The sequence below is a fragment of the Sus scrofa genome, chromosome 9, assembly GCF_000003025.6.
Source record: "Sus scrofa isolate TJ Tabasco breed Duroc chromosome 9, Sscrofa11.1, whole genome shotgun sequence".
Lineage (NCBI taxonomy): Eukaryota > Metazoa > Chordata > Mammalia > Artiodactyla > Suidae > Sus > Sus scrofa.
In genome coordinates, this window is record NC_010451.4 from 51,248,398 (window position 1) to 51,268,471 (window position 20,074).

At 36.9% G+C, this 20,074-nt stretch overlaps 1 protein-coding gene and 1 pseudogene across 1 annotated transcript; both read left to right on the plus strand.

The window, feature by feature from the left end:
- LOC100514862 lies at positions 205-1,165 on the plus strand (annotated as a pseudogene).
- Positions 18,619-19,560, plus strand: LOC100514671 (olfactory receptor 8D1-like). Its single transcript, XM_003129989.1, has one exon. It carries the CDS (start codon positions 18,619-18,621, stop codon positions 19,558-19,560), a length of 942 nt encoding a protein of 313 aa, XP_003130037.1.

A 20,074-nucleotide genomic window follows, 5' to 3' on the forward strand; every position in this document is an offset into this window, starting at 1 on the left:
ATGATAATGGTAACACAAGTCCCTGAGTCCAGGCTGAGCTATTCTCAGATATGCCCAGTCCAAATATGACCCTTTTGAGAGGAGATATGTATGAAAATTGAGTTGTTTTCTTCTATGTAACTTTTTTCCCTGTGGTGATAGATTTTCTAGAAGAATGGCTGCTGGAAATGATTCTTTTGTGACAATTCATTCTGGTGAGGTTAATGGACCAACCATCTCCAACTCCCCCTGTTCTTCCTGTTCCCTGTAATTTACATGGTCACTGTGATGGGCAGTTTGGGATTGGTAATCCTAATTGGGTTGAATTCACACTTACACCCTTATGTATTTTTTTGTCTTAATTTGTCCTTCATAGATCTCTGTTGTTCTTCTGTGTTTATACCCCAAATGCTGATTAATTTCACATCAAAGAATAATATTATTTCTTATGCAGGGTGCATGACCCAGATTTATTTTTTCAGTTTCTTTTGTATATCTGAATGCTATGTGTTGACATCAGTGGCCTATGACTGACATGTGGCCATCTGTACTCCACCTTTGTATCAGGTTACTATGTCCCCTAATTTTTTTGTTCCAGCCTCATTCTTGGTTCATACTTGATGGCATTTTTTAGTGCCATGACCTTCACTGGATGCATACTGAGTCTGACCTTCTGTGATGTAAACACCATCAATCATTACATGTGTGACATTCTCCCTCTGCTCCAGCTCTCCTGCACAAGTACCTATATCAACGAGCTGGTAGTTTTCATTACTGCGGGCATCAATATCATTGTGCCCACTCTCACCATCTTTGTGTCTTATGGTTTCATCCTCTCCAACATAGTCAACATCAGCTCCACTGAGGGCAGATCTTTGTGTCTTATGATTTCATCTTTGTGTCTTGTGGTTTCATCCTCTCCAACATTGTCAACATCAGCTCCACTGAGGGCAGATCCAAAACGTTTGGCACCTGCAGTTCCCACATAATTGTTGTTTCCATGTTCTTTGGATCAGTTGCATTTGCTTATCTCAAACCATCTTCTATTGGGTCCAGTGATGAATCAAAAATCTCTTCTGTCTTTCACACCAACATGGTTCCCTTGCTGAACCCCCTAATTTATAGCTTGAAAAAGAAAGATGTTAAACTTTCTCTGAGAAAAACACTGAGTAGTATACAATTTTGAGGGAAAACAGTATCTGTTTGTGAACTGGAGATTGGCACTTGCCAATTGAATCATGAGCCACTGTGCCTGATCCTTAATACCCCCTGAAAGTGTTCAGAGTGAGGATCAGGAATGAGGTACTCTGTGTTCTGAGAAAACTTGCAGAACAGGTTTTCAGGTGGTTAAATATTCTCAGGAAATTTTATGAACCTAATTATTGTATTGTATTATTTCCTAGTATCTAAGAAAAGCACTAAAATCCTGCACGGTGATGCCTGCTCCTTGTGACTAGCAGCAACGTTCTGCCAAATGTGTGCTTGACTGCCTGTTCCTCCCCTCTTCACCAACATCACATATATACTGACAGTTTCCCTTATTTTTTTGAAGCAGTTTTCCAGCACTATCTGAAGTGCTGCCTCCCAGGCCATAGTCTTCAATTTGCCACAAATAAACTTAACTCACAACTCTCACATTGTGCACTTTTTTTTTTAAGTTGACACAGTTGTGCATGTAATTAAAGGACAGGGAGATTATGAGTAATTGCAACAGCAGCCTTTTAATCTTATTTTTTCCTATCAGGGGAAGGAAATTTGATTCCTCTTTGAATAATTTATTTCCAGACTTTTTATCTATGTCTTTTTTCTCACCATTTGCACAGTATTACCTTCATACTTTCCTATTTAGTAGTAATACTAAATAAGAAATACCATTTTCTTTTCATTGTCTTTTAAAATTATTTTTTCCCCTGGGAAATGATCAATGATGAATGATCTCCAGATAATGAAATTAGGTAACATTAGAATGAAAATGTGTTATTGGGGTGTTATTATTTGCCACCTAATACTAGAAGCATGAATATCAGCTACTATGTTTCTATTCTTTACATAACTCTGGCCAGAATATGTTTCATTTAAATGCCACAGAGTAAATGTATAAGTCATTTTGCATCTATAAAAATTTTTCATCAAGCTTCTTTTGGCCAAGAATTTTCTTTTTTACCTTCATACAGTCAAATCAGCAACTAACAGGTCATAAGAACATATATTTTACATGAATGGGAAAGCGAAGCTTAGAGTGGGTAATGATTTACGTGAAGTCACATAACTTTATAAAAATCTAGACTAAAGTATTAATCTTCTGATTTTAAGTCTATTACACTTCAATATGCTTTTCATTCTCTTTTCTATTATTCTGCTTCAACAAGGATGGTATATAAGACATTTACAATTAAAAGTTGATTCTGCCTTGTTCCAAAATAATACATGAATTTCTCTTAGTCTGCCTATGTCTTGTTCGTTTGTTTATATTTAAGAAAACAGTTTGATGGTAATTTTCCATGGAAAGAAGAAATATCTTGGCTAGTACAGTTGAGGGATGATTTGCACAAATAGGAAGGTTACTTTTCTGCAAAATTAATAAACTTAATTTAAAATGTTTGAAAAGTGTTTGTACTTCAGAGATCTGGGCATGGGAGATAAAGCTTGTCAGTAACATGTAATTATATCAAGACTCAATGAGACATATGGTGAGTAAATAAGATGTCCCTGTGTGGGAAGTGATCATAAGACTTTAGAACTACATTTCAACCTGCAATTGTGTCCTGTTTTGTAGAGTACTGTAAACACATTTCACTGGTTCATAACTCTCTGATGAAACTATATGCATAATGACCATACATCAGTAGAGTTTTAGAAAATGAAAGTGGAAAAGTTGTGGCCTCATTTCAGGAACCAAGTAGAGATAAAGATAGCAGCTACTGGAATAAATAGTGAGGGGCTAGTTGAATCTCAAGTTAAGAAGAGGGAATCTAGAAATAAAGATGTTGGATAATGAAAGGCCCTACCTATGACTCTTCCTTTGGAAGGGCCTAGAATTTCTATGTAGATCACAGGATTTTTCTCTATTTGATGAAATCTTATGTTATTTGATATTAAAACGTTAAACCACAAGGCTGGATGACCTGTGAGCAATAATTAACCCTGCCTTTAGTGGCTTCCATATGGATTTTTACGTACAAAATCATCAAATTGCAGCTGTGAGAGCAAAGACAGCTTGAAATAAATATTTGGTGAATAAACCAAATTGTGACAATGTCTTTGCTGGAGAAGACATTGGACTTTTTAAGGCACAAAAAGTGATATTTAGAAAATTCTCAGTATAATGTATCAGTGGTAATGTAAATAATTTGAGATACTTTTAATATTTATTAATAACATTTTCCTAATCTCTACTCAATAATTATACATTTATACATTCTGAATTATGGTATGGGTTTTTTTGTTTTGTTTTGTTTTGTTTTAGATGTTTGGCATTGGTAATCATCCTTAACTAACGGTTTTAAATGACCACTCATATCCCAACCTTGGCCCATTTCAACATGTTGATTTTCACTTAACAAGTTCTATTTATGTAGTTTGGGATTGGCATATGTACCCTGTGGTATATGGAATAGTTGACCAACAGGGACCTGCCGTAGTGCACAGGGAACTCTACCCAATATTCTATGATAATCTATATGGAAAAAATCTGAAAAAAGAATGGATGTGTGCCTATGTATAACTGAATAACTTTGTTGTATCAGAAATTATCACAACATTGTAAATAAACTATAGTTCAAAAAGTAGTTTATCTAGGTTGGAGGATTTTTTTGTTTGTTGTTTTAATTCTTCAGCATCAGGAAGTTTTCTGGCGTAATTTCATCAAATCCATTTCCCATGCTTTTCTGTCTCTCTTCTCCTTCCAAGACCCCTATAATGCAATATTATTATGCTTGATTGTCACAGATATTCCTTAAACTATTCTTATTTGTAATTTTTTTTGTCTTTTTAGGGCCACACTCACAGCATAGGGAAGCTCCAAGGCTGGAGGTTGAATCGGAGCTGTAGCTCCCGGACAATACCACAGCTACAGCAACACAGGATCCGAGCCACCTCTGTGACATACACCGCAGCTCATGGCAATGCTGGCTCCTTAATCCATTGAGCTAGGCCAGGGATAGAACCCACATCCTCATGGATACTAGTTGGGTTCGTTACCACTGAGCCACAATGGGAGCTCCTTTTTTGTTGTTGTTGCTGTTGTTGTTTTGCTGTTCTGAGTGGGTTATTTCTATTCGTCTATCTTCCACATCACATTCTTTGTATTATCTAGTCTGCTATTAATTCCTTGTAGTATATTTTTCATTTCAATTATTGCATTCTTTAGTTATGACTGGTTCTTTTTTACATTTTCTAGTTTCTCGTTAAAATTCTTGCTATCCTTTCCCACAGTTCAGATAAGATTTTATTACTAATGCTTTGAACTCTTTATCAAATAAACTATTCATATCATATTCATTACGGTTTTCTTCAGCTTTTTTTTAAAATGAATTCCCTATTTCCTCATTTTCTCTTTTTGTTTAACTTTCTCTGTTTCTCTGAAATTAGGTGAAACCACTGCCTATCCCCATCTTGAAGGGGTGTCCTTGTGTGGTAGTGTCCCTTTGTAGTCTGCATGTGCCCAGACCTGGTCCTGAAGTGAGCATGGGTCATATCTTCCTTGGCATGTCCTGGCAGCTACCACCTCAGTGGAAGATAGGACTGTAAATGTAGAGGCTAGAGCCAGAGCTAGGTGTGATCCAGGGCTTCTCTTATGCCCAGTGGCTGTCACCACACTACTGGGTTAGGTGAGCAAGGTGCTGAAGCAGAAGCCCTCAGGTTTGCACCTGAGCTCATTCCATTCCCTCTGAGTCTGTAAACTCTCCCTGGCAACAGTACTTACACCCTAGTAAAGAACAGCATTAGAGCAAGAGGGGCTGAAGTGAGTCCCTGCTATGGACTGCAAGCCAGTCAAGCCCCAGGACATACTCGATTTTCTTCTTCCATCCTTTTACCGGCAATATTCACCCTCACCCTGTTGAGACACAGGGCTGAGTTTGAGCAAGTTACATTCCCCACAAGATCACAGTCTCCTAAGTAACAGTGGCTTTCTCCCTAGTGGAGAGTGTCAATGAAGCAAGTGTGTTCATTTCCAGGCTACATATATAAATATACTTACTCCACCAAGGCAACCATCATTAAGGCTTTGGCTTCATAGGCTGGTATTTCTTATTCCTTATTAATTTGCTTGAAATAAAGTGAATCATATGGCATATGCTATTTTGTGTATGACATTTTTGTATATATTTATCTGCCCTATCACTTGCATCTATAGATTGTTCCTTTTCACTACAAAGTCATATTTCATTATGTGTATACACCATAATTTGTTTATTCATTCATCAGGTGATGCACATTTTCTAAACTTTTTTGCTGTTATGAATAAAGTCGTATGTTTTTATTTACACAGTATTTTTAACATTTTGCACTCCAATATGTAATATAATCTCTGAATCCTCTCCCAATTTAGTATTTTTAGTCCTTCTAATAAAGTTCATCTAGTCCAGAAGAAAGAAGTAAAACTTCTTAATGATACATGATTGACTATGTAGAACATCCTATGGAATCTACAAGAAGAGTTACTATAAATAGTAATTGAGTTTAGCCAGATTGTAGGAAGCAAAATCAAATATAAAAATTTATCATTTAAAATACATTATCAATAAACAATAGAAAATTAACTTTAAAAAATACTTCCTGCAAAAGCACAAAACACATGAAATCCTTAATGACAAATCTGGCAAAACATATGCAAGATCTTTATATGCAAAACTTTGTTGACAGAAATTAAAGAAAACCTGAATATATTGTTTTTCTGTAGCAAAAGACTCATTACTAAATTGTCCATTTTTCTAAAATTTATCCATAGATTCAATATAATCCCATTAAACATCCCAACAGGCATATTGTAAAGCTTTATAAGCTATTTCTAAAATTCATTTAAAAAATGCAAATGTCTTAGAATAGAAAAAAACAGCTCTGATAAAGAACAAGATTGGGATCAAGATGGTGAAGGAGTAGGATATGGAGCTCACCTTCTCCCACAAGCACATTAAGAAAAAAATACTGTAGAACAATTCTCATAGAACATTTATGAACACTGGCAGAAGACCTCAAATTTCCACAAGTGGCAAGAAAACCTCCACATAAATGGGTATAACAAAGGGAAAAAAATGAAAGAGAGAGAATAGAAAGAAAAAGTATCAGAACAGGACCAGCATTCCTGAGAGGGAGCTGTGAAAGAGGAAAGGAATCTACACCCTGGAAGGCCCCCTAACTGGCAGAGAGATCATCTGGGATAAAGGGGGAGCCTTGAAGCATTAGAGAAAAGCACAGCAGCCTGTCTGAGGAGAACAAAGCAGAAAGAGAGCTGCACAGATAATTGATTCCACTGTGCAGCCCACTACAGCCTGAGACACTCAGGGAGGGGCTGGCTGCTGAGTGAGGCTCAGCCTTCAGAGGTCAATCCTGGGGAGAGGACTAGGGTTGGCTGTCTGGAAACAGCCTGAGGGGGCTAGGGAGTAGTGCACCACAGCCAGGGAGTGTGGGAGTAGGCCTGGGCTCTCCAAAGAAGCAAGGCACCATTGTCGGGGAGTGTTGTGGTGAGGTGGTGGGGCTGCCAAAGGAGCTTCTTCTTTTTTTTTTTTTTTTGTCTTTTCTAGGGCTGCACTCATGTCATATGGAGGTTCCCAGGCTAGGGGTCTAATCGGAGCTGTAGCTGCCAGCCTACACCAGAGCCACAGCAACGTGGGATCCGAGCCACGTCTGTGACCTACACCATAGCTCACGGCAACACTGGATCCTTAATCCACTAAGCAAGGCCAGGGATTGAACCTGCAACCTCATGGTTCCTAGTCGGATTCGTTAACCACTGAACCATGAAGGGAACTCCCAAAGGAGCTTCTTTATCTGTGCAAGCACAGGCTCTCAGGCTGCAGGACACCTCTTGTGCAGGCTATGGGGGCAGGTATAAACTGCCACAGCTACCTTGGACTCCAGAGGTGGGAACAGCCCACCACCACTGAAAGTCCAGTGACTATGAAACACTTGCTGTACCAGTCACCCCAGGGGTCATCACTGTAGAGGTCACAGCAACCAAGAATAGCCTGTTGCCCCCACCTTCCTGAGAATGCACACATCCTACCATTGCCATTGCCAAGGGTCTCAGGTACTGCCCCCACCTCCCTGGGGCTCACTGCTACTGCTGAGGGTCCTGCAACCAGGTGCAGCCTGCCACCACTGTCAAGGCACCAATATTGCCCCCACCTCTATGGAAGTCCGTGCAGGCTGTGGACCTACACATACCCTATCAAGGGAAAAACCGTCTGTACACACTGAGGAAAGATAGTAAGCATGCAAACAAAAAACAGTCCTCACACCAAAAATACAATTAACTCACACAAGCTATCCAGGGACACTCTTGCATATAAATTGCCCTTCAAGACTACAGGAGATAACTGTTTTCCCTAAACTCTCAGAGTAATAAAAATATAAGCAAAATGAAGAGGTACAGAAATCATTCCCAGTTGAAAGAATAGGAGGATTCCCCTTAAGGAGCAAACAATGAAATAGATCTCTGCAGTCTAATAGACATCAAGTTCAAAAAGGAGGTAATAAAAGTACTTAAGAAATTAAGAACTGATATGAACAGTAATACAAATTACTTTAAAAGGAACTAGAAACTATAAGGAGGAGCCAAGAAAAATGAGAAAATTCATTTGCAGAGATGAAAGCTGGGTAAAAGGCACTGAACAGCAGAATGAATAATGCAGAGGAACAAATAAGTGACTTGGAAGATAGAATAATGGAAATCACTCAATCAGGACAGCAGTTAGAAAGACAAATGAAAAACAATGAAAGCAATAAAAGAGATCTATGTGTAATATAAAGCATGCCAAGGTACCCATAATAGGGATCTTGGAAGAACAAAGAGAAAAGGTGATTGAAAATATATTTGAAGAAATTATAGCTGAAAACTTTCCAAATCTAAAGAAGGAAGTAGCAGTTCCAATTGTGGCACAGCAGAAATGAATCCAACTAGGAACCATGAGGTTGGGGGTGAGATCCCTAGCTTCGCTCAGTGGGTTAAGGATTTGGCATTGCTGTGAGCTGTGGTGTAGGTCAAAGATGTGGCTCGGATTTGGCTTTGCTGTGGCTGTGGCGTAGGCCAGCAGCTATAGCTCCGATTAGACCCATAGCCTGGGAATCTCCATATGCCACAAGTGTCCCCCCCCCAAAAAAAAGACAAAAGACAAAAAGAAAGAAAGAAAGAAGAAAGTAGATATCCAATACAGGAAACACAGAGGGTCCCAAACAAGATAAAACTAAACAGACGTAAACCAAGACATATTATAATAAAAATTAGCAAATGTTAAAGAGAGCATTTTAAAGACAGCAAGAGAAAAACAGACTTAATTACAAGGGAACCCCCGGAAAGCTATCAGCTGATTGCTCTACAGAAATGCTACAGGCCAGATGAAAGTGGCAAAATATATTCAAAGTTCTAAAAGGGAAAATTTTGCAGCCTAGAATACTCTACCTCACCAGATTATCATTTAAAATAGAAGAAATAAATAATTTATCAGACAAATAAATCTAAAAGAATATAGTAATACTAAATCTATCCTAAAAGAAATATTGAAAGGTCTCTTCTAAATAGGAAAGAAGTAATAAAATATAGTACGGAGGGAATCACAACTGGAAAGTAATCACTTAAATAAGGCAGAAAATAGATCAAAAGAAAAAAAAAAGTCTGTTGCTGAAAGTGATGATAAACATAAGGAACAGCAAAAAGATAAACATGAAGATGTTAAAAAGGACATCAAAATCATAAAATGTGGGGACAGAGAGTAAGAAAACATAGACTCTCTTTTCTAGAATGTGTTTGAGCCTATATGACTATCAGTCTAAAGCAAGCAGATATAGGAAGGGGTTAACATACTTGAAAAATAAGGCAACCACAAGTAAAAAGCAATTAGAGTCATAGAAACTAAAAAGAAGAGGACACAGCATAAAATAAAAGGAAATAATCAAACCACAAAAGTAAAAAGAAAAGAACAAAGGAGAAGCATAGAATCAACTGGAAAAAAAGGTTTAAAATGCCAATAAAGACATATCTATTAATAATTACCTTAACTGTCAATGGGCTGAATGCTCCAATTAAAAGATATAGAGTGGATGTCCATCTACAGATGATTGGATTCGGAAGACACAATGGAATACTACTCAGCCATAAAAAAGAATGACATACTGCCATTTGCAGCAACATGGATGGAACTAGAGAATCTCATCCTGAGTGAAATGAGCCAGAAAGACAAAGACAAATACCATATGATATCACTTATAACTGGAATCTAATATCCAGCACAAATGAACATCTCCTCAGAAAAGAAAATCATGGACTTGGAGAAGAGACTTGTGGCTGCCTGATGGGAGGGGGAGGGAGTGGGAGGGATCGGGAGCTTGGGCTTATCAGACACAACTTAGAATAGATTTACAAGGAGATCCTGCTGAGTAGCATTGAGAACTTTGTCTAGATACTCATGTTGCAACAGAAGAAAGGGTGGGGGAAAAATGTAATTGTAATGTATACATGTAAGGATAACCTGACCCCCTTGCTGTACAGTGGGAAAATAAAAAAAATTACAAAAAAATAAAATAAAATAAAATAAAATGTCACATTAAAATCAAAAAAAAAAAAAAAAAGATATAGAGTGGCACACTGGATGAAAAAAACAAGAGCCTACAATGTGTTACCTACAAGAGACCCATCTTAAGGGAAAGGGCACACATAGATTGAAAGTGAGAAGATGAAAAAAAGATATGTCATTCAAAAGAAATGACAAGAAAGTGGCAGTCACAATATTCATATCAGACAAAATAGACTTTAAAACAAAGGCCATAAAGAAAGATAAAGAAGGACACTATTTAATGATAAAAGGATCATTTCAAGAAGAGAATATTACACTCATCAACATACAGTCACCTAATATAGGAACACCCAAATACATAAAATAAACACTAACATATATAAAAGGAGAAATTGATAGGAATACAATAATAGTAGGAGAATTTAACACCCCACTCATATCAATGGACAGACCTTCTAGACAGAAAATCAATAAGGCAACAGAGATCCTAAATTATACCATAGAATAGTTAGACTTAATTGACATTTTCAGGACATTACATCCAAATAACCCAGAATATACATTCTTTTTGAGAATGTTCCATGTGAACATTTAGGAGTTCCTGCCATGGTGTAATGGGTTATGAATATGACTGGAGCAGCTTGGATTGCTATGGAGGTGCAGATTCAATCCCTGGCCCAGGAACTTCCATATGCTACAGGTATGGCCTTAAAATTAAAAAAGAAACTATTTCAAGCATCTTCTCTTACCACAGTGGCATGAAACTAGAAATCAACCATAGGAAAAGAAATGAGAAAACACTGACTAATATGATTTGCAGCAACACGGGTGCAACTAGAGATTATCATACTAAGTAAAGTAAGTCAGAAAGAGAAAAACAAATACTATATGATTTCACTTACATGTGGAATCTAAAATATGACACAAACGAACCTATTTACAAAACAGAAACAGACTCACAGACACAGAGAACTGACTTATGGCTATAATTTAGAAAATGAAAATTATTATATTTAGAATGAATAAACAACAAGGTCCTATAGCATAGCACAGGGAACTATATCTAATCTCCTGGGATAGACCATGATGGAAAATAATATTAAAAAGGAATGTATATGTATTCCTGTGTGACCCTTATGTCCAGTTTGCTGTAGAGTGGAAATTGGTACAACATTGTAAATCAATAATACTTTAATTTTAATAAATAAAAAATAAACATAAGAAAGGTATTGCTGGACACATAGAAAATCGACTTATTAACTGGGGCTTCTACTATTAAAGCCCTTAACTAAAGGATACTAACTATTAAATAAATTTCATTGGATCAAGGAGAAAGCATGAGAGATAGCTAAATAAATATAATGAGTCAAAACATCTCCTCAGAAAAGAAAATCATGGACTTGGAGAAGAGACTTGTGGCTGCCTGATGGGAGGGGGAGGGAGTGGGAGGGATCGGGAGCTTGGGCCTATCAGACACAACTTAGAATAGATTTACAAGGAGATCCTGCTGAATAGCATTGAGAACTTTGTCTAGATACTCATGTTGCAACAGAACAAAGGGTGGGGGAAAAAATGTAATTGTAATATATACATGTAAGGATAACCTGACCCCCTTGCTCTACAGTGGGAAAATTAAAAAAAAAAAAAAAAAAAGCAATCCTACTAAATGCTTTTTTTTGCGTAATAGCTAAATCATATAATACTTGCTAGGACATAAAAATAAAACTTTCTTCTTATTACCAGATGATATAAATCTTTGAATGACTAAGAAATTCATTCAAACTTTATTTGGGGATCACTGAAACTATTGATATTTGGGAAGTTAGTACTTAGTAAGAAATTTTCAAATTTCTATATTGTTGTATGTATTCAGGTAGAAAGGAGGAACAAGAAAATTAATAAGTATGTATGACTGAGTCCCTTTGCTGTACAGCACAACACTGTAAATCAACTCTAATTAAAAAAATTAGTTTGTCAATTTACACAAAGAAAAAAGGAAAATGATGCTAGGGGATTTACATTATAAACTTCCCAAAACATATTGTGAAGCCACTGTTAACAAGACTGTGTGATATAGGCATCAGGATCAATGAAGAAAAAGAGTTCAAAATAGACCCACACATTGATGGTCAATTGATCTTAACAAAGTTACATAACAAGGCCATCTGATGGTACAAGAAAAAGTGGGCATCATATGCAAAAAAGAAAAGAAAAGAAACTAAGGATACCCACAAAACAAACCATTAGTCAATCTCAAAATAATTATGCTGAATAAAAGAAACTAAGATAAGAGTACATACTACATAGTTCTATAAGTATAGTTATTAAAAAGCCAAGCTAATCTACAGTGACACAGTGTGGATTCATGGTTACCTGGTAAAGAGTGGAAGTAGGTTGAGAGGGAGGGACTACAAAGGGCGGGGGGTAGATATATTCATTTTTTAAATTTTGGTGATGGTTTCATGGGGAAATATGTTGAATTTACTAATTTTTCACTTTAAATATGTGCAACTAATTGTCAATTATATCATGATAAAGCTGTTAAAATTTTGATAAAGAAAGGAACAGACAAGTCGTGATAGTTGATATCAGGTATAAGCTACATATTTGAAATTAGGACTGACCTGGCAAATTGAACATATGCTTTACATAGACATGTAACATAAGAAAAGGCCTTGGAGTCCAGGTAACACTTTTTTACATCACTGAAAGAAAAAAAGTGTAGCTTTTTGCTCTATGTATAATTCTCTAAAAAATCTAGAAGAAAAAGGTTTTTCTTTGTCCAGAGACAATGGAATGGGTTTAGCTGCATTATAGAAAATTTTAAATGCTGAGGGAATTTTAGGGTTTTATAAAGAAATTTAATTTTTAACATGATATTCAAAGTTTTATATTTGTTATGGTATCATTATTAAGCTTCTTAATACTCAGGGATAAAAAGTTTGATGTTTGTTTTAAACACTCTGGGGATCAATGGAAATGCCAATATATTGCCAGCAAATAGGAACTTTGTAATTATCTCTTCCCTGTTGGGTCCAACTACTGGGATGACAAGCCCCTATGGGGTACTTGTGCTGACTATCAACCTCTTCAAGTCCAAATATATTCAAATAAAGTTGTCCTTCAGTAATAGAGGACTAAGGGTCAATAGGATTATTTTTCTTGCTCTGATTAGTTGGTTTTAAGCTACTACTCTTCAACAATACTCCTTAAATTCCTCTTACACAGAATCAACTCCATGACGACCTTATCAGAATCAGAAAGATTCTAGGTCATTAGTGCTTGATGATAAAATTATCACGTGTGTGTGTGTGTGCGCGCATTTGTGTGTGTGCATGTGTGTGTGTGTGAATATATGCACGGACTTTATGAAACTAAAGATAACATTCACAGGGGACCAACAGGACTTTTCCTGGTGGTAATATTCAGGTAAGTCATAAATTTCTATCTACTGTTGCTTGATATTGTAGTTGAACTTGAATTCTGGAAAGCAGTTAAAAATTCTTATCACTCATGCTAATGTCAAGACTGAACAGGCAGGCATTGTCTGCCTCATGACAGGTAGGCACAAAAAGTACAATGCATGGAGACCATTTCTCCTTCCACTAGTTCTGTATCTGTTCTGTACTCAAACTCTTGACTTTCTTTCTCAAGTCCAGTCATATTAATATCTTTCATTTATAGTGACATTGAAGTTTATCAAGCATTCTCACGTGCATTAATAATGTAATACTACAAGGCTTAGTAAGGTCAGGAACTTCTCTTTTACTAAAAGGACACTGATATCAACCTGATATCCAACCTAGTACCATTTTTTTCTGCCTTAGAAATTTATCAATAACCTCTTATATACGCAGATATATTCACAAAGTGGTTGAGAGTTAGCAATGAGTCAACTTTTGAGTAAAAACTCAAGCCCCTGACTTTTAGATAAACTGTGATATCCAGTGTCAAAGATGATGTCCTTCTCCACGCTCTTCTTTTTCAACAGTGGATACACAAAGCTAACCTCAAAAATGAAAGGAAGGCATTCCTAACATTTTGTCTGTGACATCTTTATTCACTTACTCTGCCTGCTTTTATGTGTTAGTTGTAATCCTAGATGAGAGACATATCTCAGAACTTTAAATTAGGTGTTTCTAATGAAAAATATTAAATGTTTCTTTTTCAAGGCTTAAAAATCTTGATCCTTAAACTTTTGCAAACACCTATACTCCTCAGAGATAGCATTACCCAAGAGTTCCTGTTATATTAGGAGATGTTAAAGGATCACTGTATCTATCAATTCTTTGTCAAAGAAAGGTCAAAGTACTTTTGGTAATGTCATAGTCCACACAGTTGTATTTTTTTCATTTTTTATTTTTGTCTTTCTTCTAGGGCCGCACCTGCGGCACATGGAGGTTCCCACGCTAGGGGTCTAATCGGAGCTGTAGCCATTGGCCTACACCACAGCCACAGCAACGTGGGATCCGGGCCGCGTCTGCGACCTACACCACAGCTCACGACAACGCCAGATCCCCAACCCACTGGGCGAGGCCAGGGATTGAACCCGCAACCTCATGGTTCCTAGTCGGATTTGTTAACCACTGAGCCACAACAGTAACTCCCGCACAGTTGTATTTTAATACTTATCTGAAGTGTGTCAAATTTGTAATAGCCCTGAAGTGAATCTTGTCCCAATTTTGGTACTCATAATTTAAATTTTTCTAAGACAGAAATATGAAGAATATAAATACAACCAAAGCAAAGACAGAAAATGAAAGAAAACAAAGGAAACTTTCGTGTGCATATATAGGGTACTGTCTCCATGTGTTGCTTTATTTGGAGACCGAAAAATTTAGGAGTAGAAATATGCAAAAATCAGTATGTAGGTAGGATTTGAGGGAAGAGAAAGAAGTGAACAAATAGGTACAGGGTCTCTATTAGGTCCTAAAGTCTGTGCTAGATGCTTTCAATTCATCATGACAGATGCTGTATTGGATTACTGCTCTATACAGCAGAAGGCAATAAATCAAATAGCTACAGAAGTGATAAGGAATAGAAAAAGGATGGAAAAGAGGCTCTAAAAATCCTTAATGTCTAACGCAATATCTGATAATAACAATGAAAATGACCAAGTCAAAAGTTATTGATAACTTTTAATGTACCAGGCATTCTTTTAAGACGTTTGTACATAACCTGGCTGATCTAGTCCAGTCCCTTGGCTTTTTAATGTTATATATGCCCTGATGATTCAGAAAATAAAGTCAAGCCAGACCTTTCCGCTGAACACCAAACTCATATATTCACTTTTCTACTTAACAAATCCATTTCTTCAAATAATAGACATAAAAATTAAAATGTGCAAGATAGAAAAATACATCCCAAACCTGCTTCTCCATCACTGCTATTAATCCAAACCTCAGCACATATCTTCCATCCTTCCCTGCCATTCTTTCTCAGATACCCATATCCAGCCTGTAAACAAATGTCACCCATCCCAGATTTTTTTTTCTGCCGACTTTCTTAATATCTCCATCATCACCAGGCTGACCCAAGATATTATCTCTCAGCTGAAACACATGTTGTACCTTATCTGATTTCCCTGAATCTACTTCTTCATTCTTTAATGAACATTCTTGACAGAGTAACCAAAGCCTGAGAGATCCTTTTAGAATTGCATCAGCAAATAACACTCTATATTCTGCAAACTCTCCAACATTGCCTTATCATGCCTAAAATGAGACACACAGATTTTACCAAGAACTGCATCTGGCACAGAGCTCCACCAACAGCCTCCACTTACCATTGTCTTCCTGGCTCTGTCTAGTCCAGCAACACTGGCCTCCTGGTGCACCTCCAACAAGCCAAGCTCTCAGAGCCTTTACACTTGATGTTCCCTCCGCACAGAACATTCTTTTTCCCTCAGTTTTATCTAGATGTGATTGACATATAACACTGTATTAGTTTTAGGTACACAAAATGATGATACATGTATATATCACAAAGTTATTATCACACTAAGTTTAGTTAACACATGCTGCCTCACTTAATTACAGTTTTTTCTTGAAATGAGAACTTTTAAGATCTACTCTCTTAGCAACTTTCCAATATGCAACACAGTATTGTTAACTGTAGTCACCATGCTGTACATTATGTCCTCAGGACTTCTATCTTATAACTGGAAGTTTGTACCTTTTGACCCCTTTACCCATTTCATCCAGAACAATCTTTATCCAGATACTGATATGGCTGTCCCTCCACTGTTTCTCAACCTGGCCCCCACACACAGAGGATGAGGAGAGACTAAAGAAAGAGGCAGATTACTTTAGATTGGTAGGTCGCAGGTTGAATAAACAAAGGGACTTTTGAGGCTTGTCTTGGGTGGCCCCATAGTAGTGGATATTGACCCCGCCCCTCGCCCCCATACCAGAATCTTAAACATTTATCTAGAGGACTTTTTTTCTTTATTTTTTTAAAGGCTGCACCTGTGGCATATGGAAGCTCCCAAGCTAGGGGTTGAATTGGAACTGCAGCTTCCAGCCTACACCATAGCCACAGCAATGCAGGATACGAGCCACATCTGCAACTTACACTGCAGCTTGCGGCAATGCCGGGTCCTTAACCCACTGAGCTAGGTGAAGAATCAAACTGGCATCCACATGGACACTATGTCAAGTTCTTAACCTGTGGAGCCACAATGGGAACTCCTGTCTAGAGGTTTTCATGGGTTCACTCACATATCATATATCATCCAAATGGTCTCAACAATGCATTGCTCTCTCAAGACTGTGTCCTTGAAAATGGCTCCCACCATGGAAACAGAGGGACGAACATACATTCCAAGCATAGGCAAGGGGGTAAGAGGTCTCTGATGGCCCTGGTGCCACTTGCAGTTCATCCAGGGGTCACCTCCTCCTGATGACCTCCTCTAACAGTCCCTCACGTCATTCAGGACTCAGCTCAGGTGCAGCTCTCTAGAGAGTCCTCCTTGACTACCCACTCTAACTACCAACCTCTGCCCTTATACTTCTTAATTTCTTCACAATGTTTATAATTACTTGACTCTAAATTCCATATCTACTTTTTTTTAGTTTATTGATCTTCTCCATTAAAATGTACACTTTTTGAGAGCAGGAATTTGTCTTATTCAATATTATATATTAATCACATAGAAGATTCTCAATAGGTAGCTGTTGGGTAAATAAACAAAATAACCAGAAATGATTACTATCTCTGTTTATAGTTGAAGAAACCAGAGTTTATATAGAAGTAACTTATTCAAGGTTACATAGCTAGGAGATGTGAAAATGAATCCAGTTTGATATAACTTAATAAACCCAGCTCTTGACTACCTCGCAAAGACCAAAACATAACTATAATATAAGAAATTATAACATATGCTCTAAGAGAGTCAAAGTGTCTTTAAGAAGAAAAACTAAGAGAAAAAGTAACATGAATTAGAAAAAGTTTCATGGGGAATGATACTTTTAAATTAGTTTTGAGAAGATATGGGTCTTTATCTTTTAATATTTATAGGTATGAGAAAAATTATAGATAAAATTGGAGAAGTCTGTGAAGCACTGATAAATCTTATTCGACCTATCCAGAACATCATTTTGATTTTGGAAACTTTAGAGAAAAAGTCTGTTCACATGATATCCAAGGAACCTAGAAATGATATGTTATTTTTCAGAGGACCTCTCCCTACTGGCTACAAAGTTTCATTAGTGTCCACTCAGTCTTTGTATTCTTGACCTTGTTTTATCCCAGCCTTTGTAACTAGAGGCCTATTTTCTTATTTTCTTCAAAGAAGAAATATTTTTATTTCACATCACATCCCAAATATGAAAAGTTACATGGAAGAGTTTGTATTATCAGCTGTTGTTGTTGTTACTGTTGTTATCTAACAGGTTTAAAATGTAGGAATTGGGTATCAGGCATCTTTTTTTCTTATAGAATTGTGTGTGTGCACATGCAAATTTTTCCTTTTTGTTTTTCCACCTTAATGGTATTGAAGGGATAACACTATCTAACTTAAACATGAGAATAAATGCTTTAAATGCTTCTCAACATCGAATGGACTATTTTAATATATTCTTACTAACAACAGGAGGAAATACTAGAGAAAGTAATTTAACAGTTATAATAACAAGAGTAGCATAATAGCTAAAGCTGCACAGAAATAACAGTAATGTGCTCAGGTTCAGAAAAATAAATTGGTTAACAGGGCAAATTGGTTTTTTTAAATAACAAAACAGAAAAAGATAAGAATTCTGTATTGAATACAACTGTATTTAGCTTGGAATACTCACACAAATTAAGCTTTAAAATAGTGAAGATAATATTGCTTTCAAACTTTGTGATTTTGGGCAAGTATTTACTTAACCTCTTTTTCTGTCTCTCAGCCAAGAAAAAGCAAAGGAAAAGTCAAAAAAGCAGAAGAAACCAAACTCTTTAAGGCTGGAATCTGGGACTGAATAAGCAAATTAAAGATGCTAAAGCCAAGGGGGGAAATTCAGGAGATACCAGTAAGAGAGATGTTATATTTTGATACATCAGACGGGAAGAGATTGTCGCAGACTGAATATCAACAAAACAGGGCAGCAGCTCTATAGAGAGTTTCTCTAAAGGTGTCTGAATTACAAAAGGGTGCTTTTCCATTTACAGGAGAATCTAATATTCAACTTGTGGAAACAAAATGATTTTCACATGTAAATGTCACATGGGAGTAATAAAAACTGAAGCCAAGTGAAGGATAAACATCTTGATAAGGGCTTAAATCAAAAGTAGATTTTAGTCTCTTGTTTCCTGAAATTCTGTGTCCGTTAGAAAGTATATCATTCATCAGATCTTGGATCATTAAATCCTGCCAGATGACAGCATTTGTCTAATAAAAACCTCTTCCCCAAACTACCCTGGGAGAAGAATGGAAACCAGAAATCATTCTTTGGTAACTGAATTTATCTTAGAGGGGTTAACAGACCAGGCAGGTCTCCAGCTTCCTCTCTTCTTCCTGTTTCTAATGATTTACATGGTCTCCATGGTGGGAAATGTGGGCTTGGTCTTTTTAATCAGGATCAGTTCTCAGCTTCACACACCCATGTATTATTTTCTCAGTAATTTGTCCTTCATAGATCTCTGCTATTCCTCTGTCATAATTCCCAAGATGCTGGTTAACTTCATATCGCGGAGGAATTTCACTTCCTTTTCTGAGTGCATGGTTCAGCTGTTTTTCTTCTGCTTCTTTGGCATTGATGACTCCTACATGTTGACAGCCATGGCATATGATCGCTATGCTGCCATTTGTCACCCCTTGCTCTACAATGTTACCATGTCCCATAGAGTCTGCTTGCTACTAGTCACCAGTGTGTATATAGTGGGAGCTGCGGGAGCCTTGGTTCACACCAGCTACGTATCTAGTCGTTCCTTCTGTGGAACTAATGTCATCCATCATTACTTCTGTGACATCCTTCCTCTCCTGAATATATCTTGCTCAAGAGACTACATTATGGAACTTTCAGTGATGATTCTGGTTGGATTCAATGTCTTTGCATGTGCGTTAGCCATCTTCATCTCTTATGCCTTCATTCTTTCCAGCATCTTGTGCATCCGCTCAGCTGAAGGCAGGTCCAAAGCTTTCAGTACCTGCAGTTCTCACCTTGCAGCTGTTGGGGTCTTCTATGGCTCTATCATCTTCATGTATTTTAAACCATCTACCAGTGACACAACACAGGAGAAGGTGGCCTCTGTGTTTTATACCACAGTGATTCCTATGCTTAACCCTATTATCTACAGCCTTAGGAACAAAGATGTCAAAGAATCCCTTAAAAAACTTCTGAGTGGTGAGATACTTTCCAGGTCTGTTTAGAAAACATCACTTTTTAAAAGAAATAGCACAAATAGATCTCATGTTTTATTTCAGCTTGTTTTGAAAAGTAACTAGTTTGAAATAAAGGGACATCTTAAACTGAAATGTCTCAATGACTTATTTTTGGTGACCCTCAATTCCTCTTTACATGCCCCTATTCCTAATACCCAGTTCTTTTACTCTCATTAGTCTCCTTGCTACTCAGAAAACCAACTTCTTTTTATCCCCCTAGAGAAAATATTTTATTTTCAAGATATAATAAAATTGCTCTTAAAACTGAGAAAATCTGTAAAGCCGTAAAACTCAAGATTCTAAAAATTGAATGACAGAAGAAACATTTCTCTTTTTTTTGCATTTTATTTTATTTTATTTATTTTTTTTAATATATACTTTTTATTTTCCCACTGTACAGCAAGGGGGTCAAGTTATCCTTACATGTATACATTACAATTGCATTTTTCCCCCACCCTTTCTTCTGTTGCAACATGAGTATCTAGACAAAGTTCTCAATACT

Bases quoted from the DNA above. Each gene is read 5' to 3' on its own strand.
- LOC100514671 (XM_003129989.1), top strand. From the start codon at position 18,619: ATGGAAACCAGAAATCATTCTTTGGTAACTGAATTTATCTTAGAGGGG.